The sequence below is a fragment of the Nesoenas mayeri genome (genome assembly GCF_963082525.1).
Source record: "Nesoenas mayeri genome assembly, chromosome: 1".
Classification (NCBI taxonomy): domain Eukaryota; kingdom Metazoa; phylum Chordata; class Aves; order Columbiformes; family Columbidae; genus Nesoenas; species Nesoenas mayeri.
The window spans coordinates 32,660,245-32,681,901 of NC_137541.1; the positions used below are offsets into that span (position 1 = coordinate 32,660,245).

The following is a 21,657-nucleotide window of genomic DNA, read 5'->3' on the forward strand; positions in this document are numbered from 1 at the left end:
AGGCCACAAGAACAGACTGTCTCTTGGTCTTCGATTCAATTTCAGGTTATGGCATTGATCTAAGGCATCTGGATAGGAGGCTTGCTTAAATCACCTTACGGTCTCCTTGTTGTTGTTAAGTACTTTTACAGGACACTTCTTAATTATATATTTTTCTTAAGGTTCTTCTTTGTTGTTGTTGTTGTTTGGACATTTATAAAAGAGCTTGATCACTTAGACACTCAGTAGCTCATTTTCTTTTACTAGTGGTATTACTTTTCTTCCTAGCACTTTTTGTTCCCAGGTGCATTTATAAAATCCTTCCACATTTAACCAAAAGTCTTTGATTAAATTGGACTTGTTTTGCTTTTCTCTTCCTCTTACTTGTTCCTTTCAAGCTTCACTGACTGAATACTCTTCCTTGATTGCATCATCCTTTCCATTTCAGATAAATTAATTTTTAAAACTTACATTTTAACCATCCCTATTTGCTATTTTCTTATTTTTTCACTTCTATTTTTCCTGAATGTGGGTGTTTTCCACTGCATCTTAATTACAAATTTTTAAGATCCTAAAGTTCTTTTCCAGGCTGGAAGATTTAGGTTCAGCCTTTCAACTATGTAGGTTTTTTTAATTCCTTATGTCACATCTCATGAAATCTAATATTGCCAAGTTGCTTAACACCATTAAATCATCCTTTATTACACTGAATTCAAGTTGGTTGTAGTAACCGACTTGAAGCTTCCACAATTTCTACATCTGTCTATGAAGATGTGAAGCCTGTCTCCTTCATTGCTTTTCTCAACAACTTAATTTTTTTTCCAATATCCTTCTTTAACTGAAGCATCAGAAATGGCCAAGCAGCAGTACTTCACTGTTGTTTTCCAGTAACTATTTTGTTCTTTCAAAACCTCCCACAGGAGAACTGGGGAATGTGAGTGAGGCTCGGGGGGGCAGGACTGATGTAACAGCAACAGCTCCAGAAGGCAAGGTGCAACCAAGCTGCAATACAGGCCTCTTACAAAATAACAAGCAAGCACTTGTTGACAGTAAAGATTATTATTTTTATCACTCCACCTGGCTTCTGCTTCATATTCCGCTATGAAAGAGCTTCTACCCTTAACTTTACAGAAGGTATGTTAAATGAGCACAACAAGCAGGACAACGTAAGGGAGTCTGCTCAGAGGTCAGATTGGAGATGTGATTTGTACTTGGGCAGTTCAGGAACAGTGTGAAGCAACACGGACCCAGCAAAACAAGACAAGAGAAATGGAAGAGCCCATAAAGACAGAATGTTTTAGGATTGAGACCCAGGGACACGGTCACAATGCAAACATCACACACCTACTAAGATATGAAAGGCAGATGTTTTTCTTTCTCTCTTTTCTGCTGTGGATTGTCTCCCTGTAACCTAGAGATGCGCTTAGATAATGTTACTTAAATATCATAGTTTACTGTAGCTACCATGCTGCTGTTATCTAACTCAGGACATCAAGAAGCAAAAAGCTCTACACTTTTACTAGTGTTAGAGGGTCTTTAATACTCATTGATAACAGCAGAAGTGTGTGTGTCAAGAGTAATCTCTGGACACGGTGACATCTACTCTTCGCCTTTTTGTTGTCTTCCTCATTGAAGCTCAAGTTAATGACAAAGCAATATTCTTATTCATTTATTTCCTGGCCTGGACTGGTTTGTATCAGACTTCAGTATTAAATAACTAAGAATGTACATGTTAACCAGAAAGGTCAGGGGCTTTTAAAATTGATTTTGTTGTTTTCTTAAGATTCTTAACACTTACATATCAGTTGTATTAATTAACAAAATATATGCTGCTGAATAATAGTGTACAGCTGCTTCTTGCTTAAAGAGTAAGCTCCATAGCTCATGAGAGGCCAAGCTAGCATGGTTCTGGTAGGACTGAAAATGTTCAGAAAACACTCACCTGACATATATTAAAATTTTCTAGCTATATCAGGCACAAAAAACTAGAATTATTTTCTCTAAGCCACTGAAGATTTTATATAAAATCATCATTAAAAAATCCTTTTTGACTGTGATAGATTTCAAGAATTATCAACATCTGTTAAATTCTTTTCTTCTACTTTCTTATCTCTGCTTGATATCATTAATCATATCCTCCGTGTTTGTGGTGAGTTGCACAGAAACAAGTATAGCTGCACTCTGCTTTTCATTGAAGTATACCTAAAAACCAGCCCACGAGCCTCACATCTGCTTTCAAGCCAGGTATCAATTTATCATTATTTAGCTATAGAAGAAACAGACATAGCCCCTTGCAGGTGCAATTGCTCAGAGCTTTGAAGATACCAGTATTGGTCCAGATCAAAAGAGTGGGCTAAAGACAAAGCACTTCATGCACCTCTCCCCTTTGGTCAGGATCCATCTGCATGTAACACACAAAGGTACAAAAATGTTTCCCAAAGCTTCTGCTCCTAGATGCAGGCTACAACCCCAAATGGGTAAACTCCAGCCTTCAATCAACTGCATATCATGAATAGTTCTCAGAAACGGACATCTCAAAGCATCTCAGAAAGATGCTGAGGAACATGGACATTTCTCCAGTCTCATTTTGTCTGAACACAGGAGTGGGTGAAGGGTAGAAAATCACTAATTATGTATACGATTTCTTTGACTTTTCACCCAGTTTTGGCTAGAATGATAAGCGTAAGTACCAGTAAACATTCCCCAGAATTTACACTGTTGGACATTTTGCAAACAATTTTCAGGTGCCACAATGTAGATGTTATCTATGCAGCTTTCCAAGATGTATAGTGATTATCATGAGTAGGAGTGTCACATTCAAAATTATAAGAAAAAAATCTATATAACCTATAAGAATGGAAAATTACACTGAACTTATATATATATACAGCTATTACCTTACCTTTACAGATTTTGCAGCAACTGTGAGATAAGGGGATCTGTTGAGATTCTGGGCAGTTCAAAGCTGCACAACTGTCTTTTGGAATACGCTGCATTTTGTGGTCCTGTTAAATTGAGGTTACAGGTTAATATCGTGGGAGAAGAAATACAGTTAAATGATAACTTGAGTTTTAGCATTATAATGTACAAACAAAAACCTGCCTATTCCAAACTCCAGGTACCTTCATATAACATTTGAAAGGACAACATAGCACAAGAGAAGCATCAGCAACTCCCTTATACTCCAACCTTTTCAAGCAAGCAGAAGTGTGGCAACAGCTCTCATTCATCTTGTCTGAGCTGTCAAACAACTTGCCTCAGAAGTTTCTCTTAAAGTTATGCCTGAAAGAATAACAATTAGGCAGCAGATTCCAGAATCAAGTGTCCTTATGATGAGTACTCTTAAGCAGCTACTTATTTATACAGCAAGTAAAATCAAACTTGAATATATCTGCTGTAAATACTGTGGTAGTAACACTGAAGGAAACTGGCATTGATTCCCGATTCTGAAAGGGAGGGTTTTTCAGCTAAGTTTGGATCAGGTGGTATGACCCCATGAAAAGTTTGCCTTAGCAATCCAGCTACTGCAGATGTGCTACCTTTAGGCTCCCTCGGGCCCTAATTAATGTGTCTTGCAGTGCTCTAGTCATGATATGGAAAAGACAGAAAACAAGGCAAACAAAATGTTCCTCAGAGGCATCTGCCTTAAAATCAGCAATCTGGTTAAAATATGAGCTCACTGAACTCAGGACCCTGTATTTCTGCATGCAATAAAAGTGTGTAAAATCATGCGTGTTCCATTGCATGTGTTATTCTTATGGCTCTAGTATTTAATTTTAAATCCTCCTTAAGCATGAAATATAAAGATGAAACATGAACGCTATGGCCAACATTGAAATTACTGCTCAAACTTTACCTTAAACCATCTTGACAGAGAAACCAACCCTAAACCTGATAATACAGTAAAGAAAACCAACCACATGTGTTGTATGCCAGGACAAGCAAAACCCATCAATCTCACAAAATAAAGGAAAAACAAACAAACAAACAAAAAAAAAAAAACAATTAGTCTGGATTGTATTTTATTCTTTTACTAAGTTGGAAGAGAATTTTTCATTCACTTGTTTTATAATATTCGAACAGAAAAGCCTGTGCCTATAGCAGGCACAACTGCAGCAGTCAAACAAAACATAAAATTATATTTAGAATTGCATACAGACAAAAAGAAGAAGAAATGTAGTAACCCTACATTGCCTTGTTAACACCATTATAAGCCTTCAAGCATGAAATCAGCGTTTGTGCCATTCCTATTAAGTCTTTCTGGAGCCGACGTCATTAATTATATCCTTTTATGAGAACTTTGATTGTAACAAAATAGTGCCCACCACTGACCTCCTAACTGACCAACACAGTTTTCAGTATGGGGATTTTCTGCTCTGAATTATCATTCACAAGGCTGTTCAGCAGAAACTGTATGTACTTCAGTTCTTGAAAAAGCAGCATTTGAATCAGTCAAAGTTGCTGCTTAATATTTCTGCCAGGACAGTCAGGCAGCCCACCAGCAAACAAGTATAATCAACAAAATACAGACTAGCACAGTCAACAGAGGTATTTTGTTCATCCAGTATCGCACTTGCCAGCTGCAAGAAATGCGAGGCAACATCACATAAATTTTGATGGTTGTTAATTAGACCCATTGACTAATCACAGAATTCATGTCCCAGGTGTCATGTTGAAAATATGAGCTCATGGTCCTGAAAAGTGTATGACTGAATTCAAAATTATTTGTGGTCAGCTTCCCCTTTCCTTTCTCAAAAGGGTTTCAAATCACTTACTCTAGGAATTAAGCTTACAAAGATGAAAATCAACAGCAGTAGGACAACGGCCCCCAGTTCTATTTTGTAAACCACTGTTTTTCACAACTGTATGAAATAGTCTTTTGAGATTTCCAGAAACCAGTCCAACAGACAGCTGCAGTGTGGCCAGGGCAGTTGCTCCCCTCTCTTTCTCTGCCCTAGAAATACGCACTCGTGTTTTCAACACGACCCCGCAGCATGTGGCTCTGTAACTAGACTGAATTCCTCCCCATCCCTCCCCTGGAAAGGCAGCGTGGGACCCACTGCAGCCGTTTGTGTAATTCTCAATCCATAGCCATCCCTGTGGTATATTTTGCCCTTAAAGAGCGTTTGTGCTCTGAGAAGCAACTCTGTTCTTGCAGAAGGACAAGACTGACTCAGCATCAGGCGTGTTCTCTTTACAAATAAAACAATAACCCTACCCCATTCCATCACTAAAAATACCACAAACCTGGTGTGCCAGCTCTTCTACTTCTTTTTCATCTAGCTTTTCCTCTAAGGAGTATCCTGAATTCCAAATTATGCCCCCATCAGATTTGTGCATCTCTCATACCTGAGCACATAACTTTGAAGCATAACATTGCACATGTGTGAACGGAAACATAACAGAGTCTGCTCGCTTTTTATTACTGACGATGGAGACGATACCTAAGGAGAACAGAATGCAGTTTGATTGTCAAGCTGCTTAATCAAAGCTTGCAACTACGCAAAGTACATTTATTTGCAAAATTTGATGTGGAACTCAGTAAGACAAAATAAACATAGGACCCCTTAGATGTCCTTTGTTGCTGTTTCCTAAGGTAGACCTGTCTGTATTTCAACAGCTTCTTTCAGTGTGACTTTGATATTTCTAATGTGCAACATTTTTACTTTTTTATCAACAGTATTCTTACCTTGCACTGAAACAGAACACAATCCCCTGAGCTTGAATACACCGTTTCTCTTTGTCCTTCAAAGTAGGTTCTGCCTTCAAATATGCACACCGCTTCAGGAGAAAATAAAAGAAAAAAAACACAACGATTTTGTAAAAAAATACTAGTCCTTTGCTTAAAGAACTGACACATTTTCCTAAAGATAACTGCATTTCAAAATGAAAAGACTAAGACAGCTGCAAGAATATTCTAAACCACCTGTAGGAGTCTGGATATCACAAGAAAAAAAACAAACAAAAAAAAACAGAGGAAAAAATAAACAAACCCACAAACTACACACATAAGCAGAAGGTGAAGGATGCTGAAGCAATACAGAATATTGGTGGCTACCAGGAAGCCAGAAGAGTCACATCCCAGGTCATGCCAGGGAAGCTACAACTGTGGGCAACACAGCTCAGGGTGACGAGGGAAACAGAGCTGTAAGAGCAGCACAAGGGGCATTAATAGATAATCAGTTTATTGAAGAGGAATGTTGTATGATGGAGGGTGATCACTGGAGCCACATATTTATTTCTTGTCACAGCCCTTTGATGGCTCATCTCCCCATATAGGTATTTGTATATTCGTATCTTCGTTACCCAGTTAACAACCACTACTGCTGAGGGTATATGAATTTTATTGTAGAAGAACTGACCTTTAGTGATCATCTCCTTTTTTTTTCCCCCAACACAAGAAGGATCAAGTCTCTGACTATCAAATGACAGCAGGACACCCCAGGCTTGGTGTTTGTGGCCTCATACCACTCCTGCACCCTGGCAGTGCCAGGTGTTACAGCAGGGTGCTGACACAGCTCATACTGGATTGCTCACTAAAGTTCTTATTCAGTATTTAAGGGTCATATAAAATACTTTTACAGCAAACCGTCTTCCTGGGTTTTTTTTAAATTGGTCCATTACTGCACTTACATTATGCAAAGTATAAAGACTAAGTAAAGTGACTGCTAGGTACAGAAAATTGGATGTTTGTCTGTTGCTTAGGACACAGTCAAGGCTCATCAAGTAAGTATAATCACGAAATAACGGAGCAGGTTACCATTTTCAAGTTCCAGATTACATGTTAGAGGCCTAATTTGCTAGTTGTTGATTTGGAGATGTAAACCAATTATACTATGGTTCAGTCACAGAGAGATTTATCTATTCTGCTTAAACAGACCACAGTTTGTAGACAACTTAAAAATATCTAGAAGTACAAGAGGTTTTTATTGCATGACCTATATTAATTACCATTATTGCTGATATTTTCAGCTCTCCTTTTATTTTAACTTACAGGTCCTTGATTTTATAGACTTATTATTTTGTCAGAATGTAAAAAGTCAGCTCTTGGAACTGATGTTGAAAAAGTGATGGTCAAAGTCATAAAAAGGGTTTTTTTTCAATTTTCAAAAAATATTTCTTACAATATATAAAATATCTTGTGTGATATACACCTGCACAGCACTTTCAAGAAGCAACTACACAGCACGTTGCAACACCCCACATCCCATGAATGGCAGAGTTTGCAGTCAGATTTAATAAAAGAAGTACAGAAAGGAGTTACAGAAGAGTCCAGAGGAGAGTCCTGGGGCTAACAGGAGTAAGTTTGTAAAACATCCACAAAGAAAGGTCATAAAGAGTCATAAAGCTCAATACATGCGACTTTTCCCTCATAGAAACAAGCTCTTCTAGAAGGAAGCATGTGAAAAAAACCTGTATAAATCTTTACTGGGGACCAGCACATCTTGAATCCAGATAGGATAAGGCAATCGCCCAGTCATATATATCATCTCCTATATATTACTGGCCATGACACTAAACTGAAATACTCATATATTAAGCCCCTTCCTTTGCCCTACACATTTCAAGCTTCAAAGAACTACCTGTCACAGGAAAAGATGAAGCACAGCAATGCCTGAGGACCACACAATGGCAATGGATTGACAACACATCCTCGTGTTTCCAATAGGCAGACTGAGTGTGTTCACATGAAAAGGCAAAAGAAATCAAGATCACTGTCATTCTGACTTGGAAGAAAACACTCTCCTGAAGCCAAAATATTCCTAACATATGAATAGGACCACCCAGGCACCTTAAAAAGAAGTATACATACTTTTGTAAATATAGATACTATCATGGATCATAGTCCACTGAATCCAGTCTCTTTATCAATGATAACAAGCCTCCTATTCTTCAGAGAAACTTAGAAAATAATGTACATAGAAAAAACATCAAAAGAACACATCCAAGCTTAGTGTGAAATCAGGACATTAATTCTTGATTCCACCAACAGCCCTCTGAAGTCTTGGCACATGAAATTATCATAATGCAGTGGTGCGGTACCACAAACCCGTGCTTTCCACAAGAAAATCAACTTTTTTCCATAAAGCCTTGAAAAAAAATAAAAACTTGAAAATTCTGTGGCTATGAGAGAGCACTCTGCCCAAAGAGCCCTTGCTCTTTCATATACTCAGAGATTGTTTCTCAAAGGCCAGAAAGCGGCAGTAGAGTGAGTGTTTCAAGACGATTGTGTGGGTCCTAGAAATTTCAAGCAGAGGTGACTTCACCTCCACAACACCTGGCCATCATGCAGCTAAGAAAATTACATCTCTTTCACTGAATTCCCCTAAATAAACATTTCCAGCTATTGGATTTTGCTGTGGCTTTGTCAGCAAGGGTATAAAGACCTCAGGTACCAGGGACTTGCCTATACAGAGTGACCAAACTCTGTTTAAGAAAAGAGAAAAAACAACAAATAATAAACGCCCAATTGAAAAACTAAATTGAAACTAAATAGAAAACCCATTAACCTTAATAATCTGACCACAAGCCCAAGCATGTTTTCTTAAGGTCTGCTGTTCTATCTATGTTCAGAAAAGACATTTCCTCTTCAAATCGTCAAAATCAAATTTACTGGTATTATTTTTATCCTACAAGTGACCTAAAGCTGAAAGATTCCAAAATAGTTGGACAGTTCCTTCCATTAAAAAGCAGCAAGAACTAAGATACACTCTGAAACTCTAATTCAGAGCACTATCACTTAGTTTTTTCTCTTCTCACCTATGCTGAACCAGCCAAACGAGCTTACAAAAAGCACATGGTCACTTCACCTACACCTCTACCACTGGCTCCATGTTTATTTAATAAAACTAAACCTGTAGGTTTAGTAATGGTCTAACTTTGCCAGTGCACACTGTTTTTTCTTCTCCAGTCCTTCTGAAAATGCTTCTGTCTCCTCCTGTTCTCTTGTCATCCCACTCTTCTTCTGCTGCCCACAAAGGAGGCATCTGTCACACAGCACAGGGCAGCTTTTCATCAAGCTGAAGGTTTCTAAAAATTTTAAGTTTGTCTTGCTAGGTGAGCACATTTGGAAAGATTTCTAGTAAGACAAAGCTTTCTTCTGTCCCTCTTAAAACAGCAGGACCCACATCCCAGGCAGTGCAAAACAAAACATTTCTCCTGCCTCCCGTTAGCAACTGTCACAGCCAGCACGCATCCTGTGATGGTGGTGTTTCATGTCTTTATTTTCCTTCAGAAATAAAGATATTTCAACAACATGAACATCTGGACTAGAATCATGTAATTGGAATGTCCAGTGAAGATTTAATTTCTGCTTGGCTAGATGCTTCCCAGGATACCGTGATTAGTTTGTGATTGGTATCTCTCTGGGGAAACATATCATCTTTCATCTCCCTAAGTCCTTTCACTCGACAGACTGAGTCACAGTCAAGAAATTACCTGATGATTAGTTGTTCCAGGACTTGATAGTTATTGCTTGTGCAGGATTTCATCTATAGCTGAATTACATCAACCATTTCCTCTTGCCATCAAATTTCCATATGCCCTCCAGTACCTAAACCAACGTATATTATTCAAAGCACAGTTTTCTAAGAACATGAAACAGAAAGTCTACAAAACCTACTAGGAAGTTTGACTACTCATTGACAGGCACCAGTACAGGGTCTAAAAAATTATTAACAAGGTCTGCTCATGTCCCCACCACTAATTTACACAGGTGTAGTGATAATACAACTATTTCCTGTTGTATCCTTTAGCACAGCATCTTCTCTATATTCACGCAGCAAAAGGAATCTGTCAGGAGCTCACTGGCTGTTGTGTTCACTCAGTGAATTGCCAACAGTTTGTCAAACCACCACTTCTCTTTCACAACTCTTTTTTCTTCCCACTGGCCTCCAAATGACACTCTCCTTCTGCATTTCTTAAAACATCCATACAAAATCCACGCTCCAGCTAACTCCTGCCTTCCGTTTACAGAGTTCACAAGATATCACTTAGTACATTTTCTCACTTCTTATTTATCACCTTCACTATCTAGATTGCATTTTCCTTCCTCTGAAGAATGCATGGTATCTCACCAAGTGAAAACAGACAGTTTAGGACAGTGGTGAACTCGTCAAACCACTTTATTTTCTTGTATTCGTAATTGCCCAATAAGTGGCAGATATGACTTTAAGTTTTGTGAAATTTGGCAGTAATTACGAATGTAACGTTAAATCTGGTAATTAATTCTATGTTGCTGCATTCTTTCTTCACGTATGCTGGTAGGGCAGATGGGGAAGAGAAACACCCAAAATCAGCATTAAAAAAAAAAAAAATTAAAAACAAACAACAACAAAAAACCCACACACACAACAAAAACAAACAAACAAAAACAACAACAACAACAACTTCCTTGTTCACTGAATTGTCTAACTCTCTCCTTGCAGACTCCTTGATTACATTTTCCACTGTTCAGAGATCAAGGCTTAGGCATTGTGTAAATCCCATTAATCCTACTTTGCAAGCTTACATAGTGCAAAACCTCTGTGTGGCTTTATGCTTAGAAATACACACAGACAATGGTCACCTTTCATGAATTTCTCTCTCTCGACTTCCACACCATTACTAGATGCTGCTCCCACCCCTTTCTCATTTATCTTTTCAGGGATTCAGGCATTATTTCTTCTTTGCTCATTTTGTGGTGAGCACAAGTTCCTCTTGTTACTGTAGTCACTGAAGGTGGAGATGTGCTTCTTTTCATGCCGTCTCCCTGAACAATTCAAAATGATTCCAGATTTCAAAGTGGAAAATATATTGCTATTTTTTTCTAGCTTTAGCTTCCTCAGCTTAAAAAAAAAAAAAAATAATAATTCTGATTTGAAATCTCCTAATGATAAGGAAGCAATTCCTATTTGTATCTTATTTCTTGGTAGCCAGAAAAACTAAATGTCTCACACTGAAAACACTAAGTCATTGTTCTACAGGACTTTTACAATCATTTAAGAGCATCAGCACTGTGAGCCACCTCTACGAACAATAACAGGCCGTTTAGTCACATTAGCGAGGAGTCAATCTAAAATTACAAATTCTTTCACCTGCTTCTCACGTTTCCTATATTTCCATCAACTATTATGGCGAAATGACACAATTCATCTATCCCATGTGTTCTTGCTGGGAAGTATTCTCTAGAATTCATCTGAACCCTAGAATGAGGGCTCCTTGAGGCATACTTAAAGACTACAAAAGCAATCTGAACACTGAAAAAAGCAAATCAAAATGTGACTAAAAATTGTCAATAGCAGTTCAGCTGAGGCAAATAGAGCTAACAGATGAAGTAAAACTTTTAAAGTAAAGTAAAACTTTTAAAGTAGGCTGCAGGACAGGGAGTCTGATCAAAGCCAGTGGCCATCAAATAGCACAAAGTGAGCGTGTGCTTGTCTCCAGTTAAGCAAAGATCGAATCCGGACAATATGTTTGATGTCAGTTTCTCTTAAAAATGTCATTATTGCTGCCACACTGCAACTCTAACTGGGTTAAATATGGCAGTCAAAATATTTCTACTGACAGATATGTAGAACTCCGGCTTTGGAGTAATGGACCAGATTCTGCTTGTCAAAAAGAACTGGAACATTATGGACTCTAAATATAGGATTTTGAAGACTCTGCATGACTAATGCAACCAAAATGCCCACCCATTTTATGCCAAATTAACTATGTTGGCCATCTGATACTCAAGCAACTTTTGCAGCAATATGTCACACAGCAAAATCAAATGCCAAAATAAAAGCTTTGGAGGGTGTCGAGAGAAGAAAAGCAATTACAGTTACTATTAATTATATGATTACTGTATTAAAGGTTTATAAATAGCACAATAGTCTGCAAGACCAAAAGAACTCCAATGCAAACATTATATGCCCACTTAATCCTCATAAAAGTGGGATTAGACTATATCTCATGGACTCCTTATGTAAGCTATTCGCAGTAGTAGTGACATAGTTGTATCTTAGCAAAGGTGCAAACAGATATTTTATCAAATGCTGATAGCTACTAATGACAGGGAAATTTCTTCTTCAGTTCTACCTTCTCTCAGCTGGACTGCTGCGTTAACTATAAAAGGTGTGTTTTTGAAAACTTTGTTAAGAGAAAAATAATGCAGTGTAGAAAAATAGACACCTCTCTAAAACATCTTATACTTCATGACATGCTTAAACTTGCACATACACCTATCAAAAAGCTTCAAGTCACAGAGATCCATATGCAAGATGAAATCTGATTAATTGATTAGGACTGAGTGTTGGGAATTTCTAAAAGTAATGAAGAACTACTAAAAATCTGCACACTTTTGAGTCATTATTTTACATCTACGAGAGGAAAACAGTTATCATCCATAAGCATAAATTTCCTATATAAAAAGCAGGTTGTGCTCCTCATTGCCATGTTTTAAGTTAGGACAGCCCATGGACAGGACACTGAAGGATACCCACTCCTCCAACAGCCCTTATGTGGGGTAACTTCTACTCTGCTCCAAAGGGACTTAAAATAGGGTGTGGAGGGAAATCAAGTATTTTGGGACACTACCCACATTTTTGCCCACATTTGCCATGAAAAAACAGTGTGCACCAATTATGCATAGCTTTCAAAGACATATTTTTGCATGTGACTAGTGAGATGATCACTTTCTACAGCCTTGTGGACACAGATCACATGAGCATATCCAGTTAAAGGCAAGTACCTCTGAATGGCAGAACCTACAGAGATTTTGAGTGTGTTTCATATGACAGCATTAAAAAACATTCTATGAAAACAGCAAAACTACTCAGTTCACCACGAAATAGTAAATCTGGCATTTATTTGGGTGAAAATAACTTGGAAGCAACATTTCCATGCCCCCAAGCCATAGAAGTTCCGAACAGCTTCTGCTCCAAAATTTTATCATGTTATTTAAGAATCCACAGACTATACCCATATCTGAATAACTATCAGGGACCCTGCTGACACTCCCATTCTCAACCAGACTCTCCCTGACCCAGAACAATTTCCACAGACACTTTAGCCAGAAATTCTGCATCGTGACTTTGCCGCACATGCCTCGCTGGCAAAGGCACGACTTCTTGTGACCCAGCATCATGTAGTTCCATTTCACTGTATCTACTTTCCTCCCAAATCCAAGTGCTTTCACTTCCCCTACAAATGGCGGCTCCTTATTAACTTGGATATCACAGCAATAATCACATACACCCTGTTTGCATAATGGCACAGGCCAGTCTAATGTGGTTAGACATTTCCAGGAGTGGACTAGCACACGGATGGAGCACTACATCTATAGCTGTTGTTAGACCTCAGTTCTTTCAAAGCACCTGCATCTAGGTCCATACAGGAACTGTACAGGGTTTCACGCTCCCAAACTTCCTCTACCCATTCTCATTCCTGCATAAAGAATCTGCTCATCCTCCCATTCCTCTTCTGAGACCATCATCTTCCTCCCTCATTTCAGCCAGAATGACAGGATTAGTTGCTATAATCACAAACACTCCAGAGAACTCTACTTAATGTTCTTAAGCTAAGTCCTTAGCATTAGTTCAGCAATATGTTTGTAACATAGACAGCAAGGTAAACACATTTTTTGAAAACTTGATTAAAGTCAGTTATGCAAATCAGCTTTCCAAATTTGTTATATACTCACTCTCAACATTCATTATCAAATAGCATTTAATCAAAAACTAATCTAAAGAAAATCAGGTGCTACCAACAGAGTTGGAAATTTTCAAAGGACAACTTTAACTAGAAACCCCTTTACACTTAACATCGCACCCTGTTTCTCAAGGCTGCCGGAAGTTACTATTATCCATTGTACGTTCCCAAACAATACTTTACTTAATGTCTAAAGTCAGTTCAGGTTTTGAAATAATTAAAAATGTAAAAGTAGTTGGAGCAGATGTTCATAGATTCTGCTTTGTCACAGCTAATTTCTCCAGAGTGTAACTGTTGATGGCCCAACCCAGTCCCAGAAAAACAGCAAGCTGGAGTTCATAGCAACTGTTAATGGACTATTCCATTCTTGGTTGGGAACTACATCAATGAGGGAAAGTCTTAGAGTCACTGATAATACCCAAAAAAAAAAAAAAAAGTATATATTACACCTATGTTAACACTCCTGTTGCCTTTAGGGGGACCTTTCCAGCTATTAGACTCAGATTTCACATGCTTGTGCAAGCAGGTGTGTTTCTATATTTGAGGCTGTAGTGTATGCCAGTCTCTAGGAGAGCTGCCATACTTTCATCTTACTGATACGTCAGCCAATTCATTTTCTTTCGTCTTCTTTTGTCTACCACTACCTTTGCATGGAAACCAAGAATCAGAAAGTACAGTTGAAAAAAAATATTTAATTTTTAATTATCACCTATTAGCATCAAACCTACGTAAGGCAGAGTACAACTCTGCAACTTCAATGGTATAGAAAAGAAACAAGTACATCTTTAAATTTAATTGATTTCATTATCAAGAATCTCAGAAGTGACTGGAATGGGTTAAATAGCATTAGCACAAAACAATTAATTTTATGAAACTTATCAGTGGTTTTCATTTTTTTCAAGCTCTTGATAACTTGAGAGAAAAATACCAGTTTGCACTGGCAAATTCTTGAATTTGTTTTCAATATATTATTAGCAAAAACCTTGTTTTCATTAGCTACAGAGATCTAGTACGAATATTTAGTATAATTATAAGAGAACAGTGGACTATGAGGATCAAACTTGACAGGTAAGAAATTTGGAGTGTTGCCTTGGGAAGAACAAGTACTGTCCTTCCTGCGGAACAATCTAGTTTTGTTAGACGGAACTTTATTGGAATTAAGAAAATGAATCCACCTGTGACCACATTGCCTGTAATCACATCACCTCAATACACAGGGAGTACTTCAGTATTTCCATGACAAACATGAGAAGCAAATAACCATAATGCTAGAAATGTACTTTAAGGACATAAAGATAACTTAATCACAATATTGAATTATACTGAAAAGTCAATTTAGTTTCTCCCCGTCCCTCTAAATTCTGTTATTCTAAGAGCTAAAACAATAGGAGTAAATACATGGAAAGAAAGAAAAAAGAAAAATTTTGGCCTCAAATCTTGAAAAAATATGAGTAACTTAGTATGCACTTTTCCTGCAGGACACAACCCTGACTATGAACACAAGGCACAGCCCACAGTGTCAACAGCTTCAGGTCAGAGCTCATGAATGCCCAGACAGAACTGCAACACACACTTGAGAGAGAAGCCTGACAGGACAATGATTCATTTATTTTAGTTTTCTCTTACTGTCCCCGCATCTTCGGCTCTATATCCAGTGTCTTTTTCTCTTCTCTTACACTTAAATTGTCACATCCTGCAGAATAGACGATTGTCTTTTGTGTGCACAATAACTGGATTGATGGCTCTTCATAACAGCAGGGCTTTAAAGGTACCTTAATACAAATAATTATTGGTGATAACAAGTACAGCTACTTAAATAAATTTGCTCACTGCATCTACCTATTTCTCAGTCAACCATGGTCTCCTAAGAACCGCATTCTAAACAGCAGAATTCAGGTGGTTTTGCAATATGATCTTCAAGCTTTTGGGGGTGGGGAAATGCAAAGGGCTGTCGTTCTCCAATGGAGAGAGTTTCTTCTGATCCGTAAAATATTTTACGTCAACAACTACCTCAGGATTTTATTTAACAGACTTTGATATCTGTCCACATAGGTTTAGAAGATATTAGACTTCAAAACATGGAATTTTATGGGAAAGAACAAAGGACAGGGCTCTTGCTGTCCAGGATCAATTGTCAGCAAGAAAGAAGAATGATTGGGACTTGCTTTAAACAATACTCATGAATAGCTTCCCAGATGATGAAAGACTGTTGCAATGTACACAAAGACCAGCTTTCAGAGTACAACAGAAGCCAAGGTGGGGATTTTTAATCTGTTTGCCCATACTCTAAGAATCAACCTGTTATTTCCACTGAGTTTTCCTGGGACTCAAGATGTCACACTGGAAACAGCAGCAAAGATGTGAATCAAGGTCATTGAAGTGATGCATGAACATGAGGATGTGATTCCTTTATTATTTATATATCTATTTCAATTTTCTAGGTTTTAAAGGCTATTCACTTATTCCCACATTTCTTCATAGCAACTCTGCAATAAAATACAGCAAAAGTTGTGAAATTAAAAAAATTGTGGTTAAGTTCTTAAACTATACTACCAACTATACATACACAACCACTGAAGACCACAGACAAGATTTAAACGTTGTGAAGTCATTTTCTACCCCTATTAAGAAGCCTGTCTGAGAACCTCAAAACAACCATATACAAAATTGTTATCTCCTAAGCTATACTCAGATTTGACTTCTTATTTAGGTGCCTTGAGGATCTAACAAAGCTTCTGGATATGGCATGATGGAAATATCTACAAAACAAACTCCCTCTTCTCAAGACTGTAAAATGTGCCTAGACAGGATGCTGCACTTCAGTGAATTTGAATATAACCCAAAGATGCATTTTAGGGAAATAATACCTGATTTTGCATCTCTTTATCAAACTAATAAAAATAAAAGGAGAATCATGCCAGTTCATCTTCCCTACCTTTGAAGTATTTGAAGTATTCCCTCACTAGAAGTAACAGGTATGTGCCTATTCTCCAGACAAGTTAAGCATATTTTCTTGCTCTTCTTTCAGCATAGGAAAAAATAAAAAGTAATACTTGAAACCAGGCATTTTCTGCCAGAGTTTATTATATAAAACAATGATGTCACTGTGATACTATTCTAATGCTACTAACTAAATATATACTGGTTATCAGATACAAGCAAGATAAAAAAGCTCTTCTTCACCTTAATAGCTTATGACAAAGCTAATAATATCTTCAACTTTTTTTTACCTGTTAGGGAAAAAAATCTAGATGTTAAATAATTTTAACGGATTTTAACCAAATGTCATCAATTATAAAGAAAATGAAATCTGGGAAACCAGGGGTGTGTTAGAATTTTCACCTCCAAGCATAAAGTTACAGAAATTATTTCAACAAGTAGGAGGAAAAAAAATACTAGTCAGCTACCCTGTACAGGAAGGCTTAGTTAGGAAGGTCAACTACCCTCCCAAACAAAAGGACAGAGCTTTCTTCTTAGTGGAAACTGGTACCAAATGAAACCTCACAAAAAATAGGCAATAATTAGTAAAGACACTGTCCTCTATATTGGCGAAGATGCAGAACAATGATATGCAAAAACTTGAGAATCACTGTAGATTCAGCACTGTGCCTGGCACATTGAAGAAAGCAAGTATCAGGAACTTGAAATAAAGAGGACTGCAATGATTGTTTGGAAAGGAATGGATGAAAAGATGAGGAAGGACTGTTACACCATATCTGCTGAGATTTCAATTTTGAAGCTGTGTCTCACATGGGACAAAGCGGCCATTATTTGAAGCTGAATATATTTTATGAGCTGACAGATGTAGGACCAGTGATCAATAACAGCCTAGAGGTCTGTACATCACACTTCAGATACGTGCAGGTGACGGCTAAGAGAATGAACCACACAGTAGCTGGCTTTATTCACTTCACGTTTCCACTGAAAAAACTTCAAACTTCTGCTGTTCAAAAGACTGAAAGCCACTAGTTCAAATCATTATCTTTACAAACATACAAATAAAGGATAACAGTATACATCATTTTATATTAATCTCACTGAATCAATTTCACTCATAGTTTGCTATATCTTCCTTAGACTGTCGGGGAAAAAAGATCACATTATTGATGGTTTTGTGGTGAGGTTTTTTTCAGTATTTTATTTATTGAGTTTCAGCCTTCACAACCTTTGCATTTTTTCCACGACAAAGGCACTGTCAGAAAACTGTATGCGTGCTTTCTTTCACACTCTCATGGCTCCTGCCAGTGTCTCCCCTAGGCCAACTTTCCACCCAGATGACTCTTGTCAATGTGGCAATTCTGTCTGCGTAAGAGTGCATCGGGTGCAAACTGGTCCTTGCAAATTGCACACATCATGAATTTCACCTGGTTAGTTAGCTGGTTTTTGGTATTTTGCTCTGTCCAGCTCCATGAAGTGCTCTCTGCCTCCAACTTGTTATTTTTCTGTGACTTTGTCCAAAAACTGCAGTTCGGGGGTTTTCAACTAAAGTGAAGTTCTGCTCTTTTCAGAACACACGGTCACTAAAGATCATTACTGGTACTACAGAAATCTGCAAGATCTTCAGAGGAAAAGCTCCAGGCAGAAACCAGAACACCAGTTACAAGGTACTGATGTAGCAATGTGCTCCTGGTTATGGGACCAAATAAAACACATAAATAAATAATTGAAACCCCCATGCCCCACACTCCAACTATGCAGGTGCAGAGTGACATTAGCACATCACGGGTAAGAACAAACACATTGAAATCAACATATGGCCATGTGAACACTCACATATTCCAGGTTATTTTTGTAATTATAAATAGAATCAGAATATTTTTTATTATTATTCCATAGCTACTGACTAAGCAAATTCTGGTGAAATCAGCATTACTAAAGTCAGGGTAGTAACTTATTAGAGACTGGAATGCTGTCAATATGTTCACTCCCAGTTGTCTGAAAGCCAAAATATTCATATCTAACATATGTTAATGTTTTATTTGCACTGGAAATAAATGAAAATAATAACGCTGCAGGTATTTTATATTTTGTGAACTCCCTGGTAAGAACATAATGAAAAACAAATGGAAAAGAATAGGTTCTCTTCCTAGAGAGCCTTGACAAAAAAAAAACTATAAGAGCAGGAGAGAGCAAAGCATAGCTTACAGCAATATTTCCAGTGTAAAAAAATATTCTTAATTCTCTGCCAATAAAATTACCAATATTAAGTTTCCAATTTCCTCTTTAGTGCAGATTGCTATACATTTAGTGTAATGTATTTTAATGAATAAGGATTTTCTTAAGCATACTTTATTTTATAATCCATTCCTCAGGCACACAGTAAGACTAAAATCAGATGACTATCATTAACTGGAATTCTCCTCATCTACTGATACATTGCCTCCAGATCTAGAGTCTTCCAGTGGAATTCTATAATGCATGGGGTCCAGAATAGCTACAAAAAAATCACTCGTCTGGGAGGGAGATGCACTTGAATGTATGAAAAGTCTGACTCCCCCAGTCCTCCTCTGTTAACAAAGAATGATGAAATTCAAAGGACACGGGGAAGAAGGGAAGGAAATATAAAAGCAAAGTATTCTAAGCCAAATTACTGTAAGTTATTTCAATGTACTGTAAGTCGTATTTTAATTTACACAGAATAACAAACATAAAAGAGTGAATGTACTGCTGAGGAAAATGCGAGTGATGAGAGTCAGTGTTTCCCTTCCAATGGAGGTATATTGACTGCCCAGCTTACAAAGAACAAGCTCTGTACCAAAAAGCCCCTGACAGTTTTGCCACTGTACATACCAAACCTATTGCTGTGGTATAAGAGTAGTTTGAAAATTTCTATAGCTTTACCATGAAAAACATAGCAGAGAGTGAACAGCTGGGGGTCAAGGGTGAGATTGGCCTTGCATACCAAAGGCAAGGGGAGTTGTTCCCCTGTCTTCAGCTGGCTTTGAGCCCAGCATAGGACAGGCCCCAAAACGTTCTCACAGTGTCTCAATGCTGAGCTTCTTGAGATGTTACACTTCCCAGAGAAGAGAAAACTTTGAGGAGATCTTCCCAATGTGTGCAAACACCTGATAAAAGGGAATGAAGAAGAGGGAGCCAGATTCCTCTCAGTGGTGCCCAGTGACAGGACAAAAGGCAACAGGCATGAATTAAAACACATTAAATTCAATTTGAACACCAGAAAGCACTTTTTTACTGTGAGGGTGACTGAGCACTGGCATGGGTTGCCCAGAGAGGCTGTGGGGTCCCCATCTGTGTAGATATTCAAAAAGCCATCTGAACATGGTCCTTGGCAACTGGCTCTATGTGGCCCTGCCTGGGGAGGGGAATGGACCAGATGATCTCCAGAGGTGGCTTCCAACCCCAACCATCCTGTGAGAGACTGATTGCAGGAGCTACACTGGATTCACAAATGGATTCACAAATTATACATGCATCAATTATGTTTTTCCACTTTATAAATCTAAAATAGCTCCACTCATTTTATTGACCTTCATGAGTTCAAGGATACATGTTTTCCCCTTCAAAAATATCTCTTTATAAAAAATATTTGTGTCCTATTTCTAAATTACTATAAATACTGCCTTTATTTTGAAGACATAGAGTTGCCAAAGTAATAAATCGGTATAAATGGGAAGTAAAGTACAGTGTAATTCATCTTGGTAGTACAAGTGTGTACATAACGCTTTTTATCTGTCATTATAATGTGATACTATCATTGTATGCGATTCAAAAGCCTGAGTTCATATGAATTATTTCAGCATAGAAGATCCAGAAAGCCGAGGCTGAATGGACACTATTCCTCTAAATGCTAAATAACATTTGCAAGGTCTTCATGCTGACTACAGGAGGTTATAATAAATAACATGGCTCTAGAGAATAATCCAGTGACATCTATATTCCAGGTATCTTTTAGTAATATTCTAAAGTAGGCTAATTTATGATTTTTCATATTTGAAAAATATCTCAAAATAACAGAATTCATACTTTATTTGAACTTGTATCTTTAAAAAGCCACATATAAATATAGGCTAAAAAGCAGCTAATCTTTTGCATTAGCTAGAATGTTGCTTCTCCTTTACATTCCAACGTGTGCTTCTTAAAAAAAAGCTATGATAAATGACTAATCATCGCTTCACTGCTAAAAATTGCCTCTTCTTTCTCCAGTACTGATGCCTTCTCTGTCACCCTGAGCTGCACCCCTGAGACCCATGTCCTGTCCCTGCCATCCTGCTGGAGCTGCTCTTCAGGTTCCAAACTGCCCCTTCCTCTGATTTACTGCATGGATAAGATGGTATGTTGAAGTCAGTGCTCACTAATACCGTCATTCAATAATTTCTCTGAGCTGCAGCCTCTTCTCTGTGCCACGCTGAATGCAGAAGCTCCTTGTACTTGGGCACAGGAGGCAGGGGCTGGCACGCTGCGCTGCCACCACCACACATCGCCTAAGGCAGGACAACGCCGGTCCTTCATTCCCCTAAGAAAGGTGGCAATTTTGTGAAAAGATAGATATTAGTGAGCAGCACAGGCTTAAGTCCATAATGCTTCAATACACCTGATAATGCATTTCAGAGGAAGCTTAATTCCTTAAGTTTCTAAAAAAAATATTTTTTGTACTCTTGCTGATGGTCAATTGGTGCACAAATGAGAAGCAGATGGGCTTTCACAGATCCTTCTCACTGTCACTAGGCTACAAGCACTGGAGCTTGCAGGAAAGTGAGTAGCTTTCAGGAAAGATCAACACGTCATGATGAGTAAAAAGGGAAATTCCCTTAGCTTTTATTATATAATTAAATTTCTGTAAACTAGCAAGACAGATCACTGCATCAGAAACCCACCCATGTTATAAGAGCTACCATGTCCATATTTATGTTTTAATTATTTTGTCCAAAAATCCTTCCCGAGTTATAGAACCCCTCTATGTGCTCTCTTTCCAGTTTGCTAGCAACAGAAGGGTGAGCTGATCCAACACAGCCCTATGCTTCTTATGGTTGCTTAAAATACTTGCGT

The 21,657-nt window shown here is 37.9% G+C and overlaps 1 protein-coding gene across 1 annotated transcript in view; it reads right to left on the minus strand.

Moving 5' to 3' along the window:
• Positions 1-21,657, minus strand: part of NELL2 (neural EGFL like 2) — a gene marked incomplete at both ends in the record, with an annotated part of 152,729 nt that overhangs the window by 83,552 nt on the left and 47,520 nt on the right. Inside the window, 2 exons of the mRNA XM_080359060.1 lie at positions 2,882-2,984; positions 5,669-5,760. Of these exons, the coding sequence (XP_080215186.1) occupies positions 2,882-2,984; positions 5,669-5,760 (195 nt within the window). The remainder of the gene's footprint in view (positions 1-2,881; positions 2,985-5,668; positions 5,761-21,657) is intronic.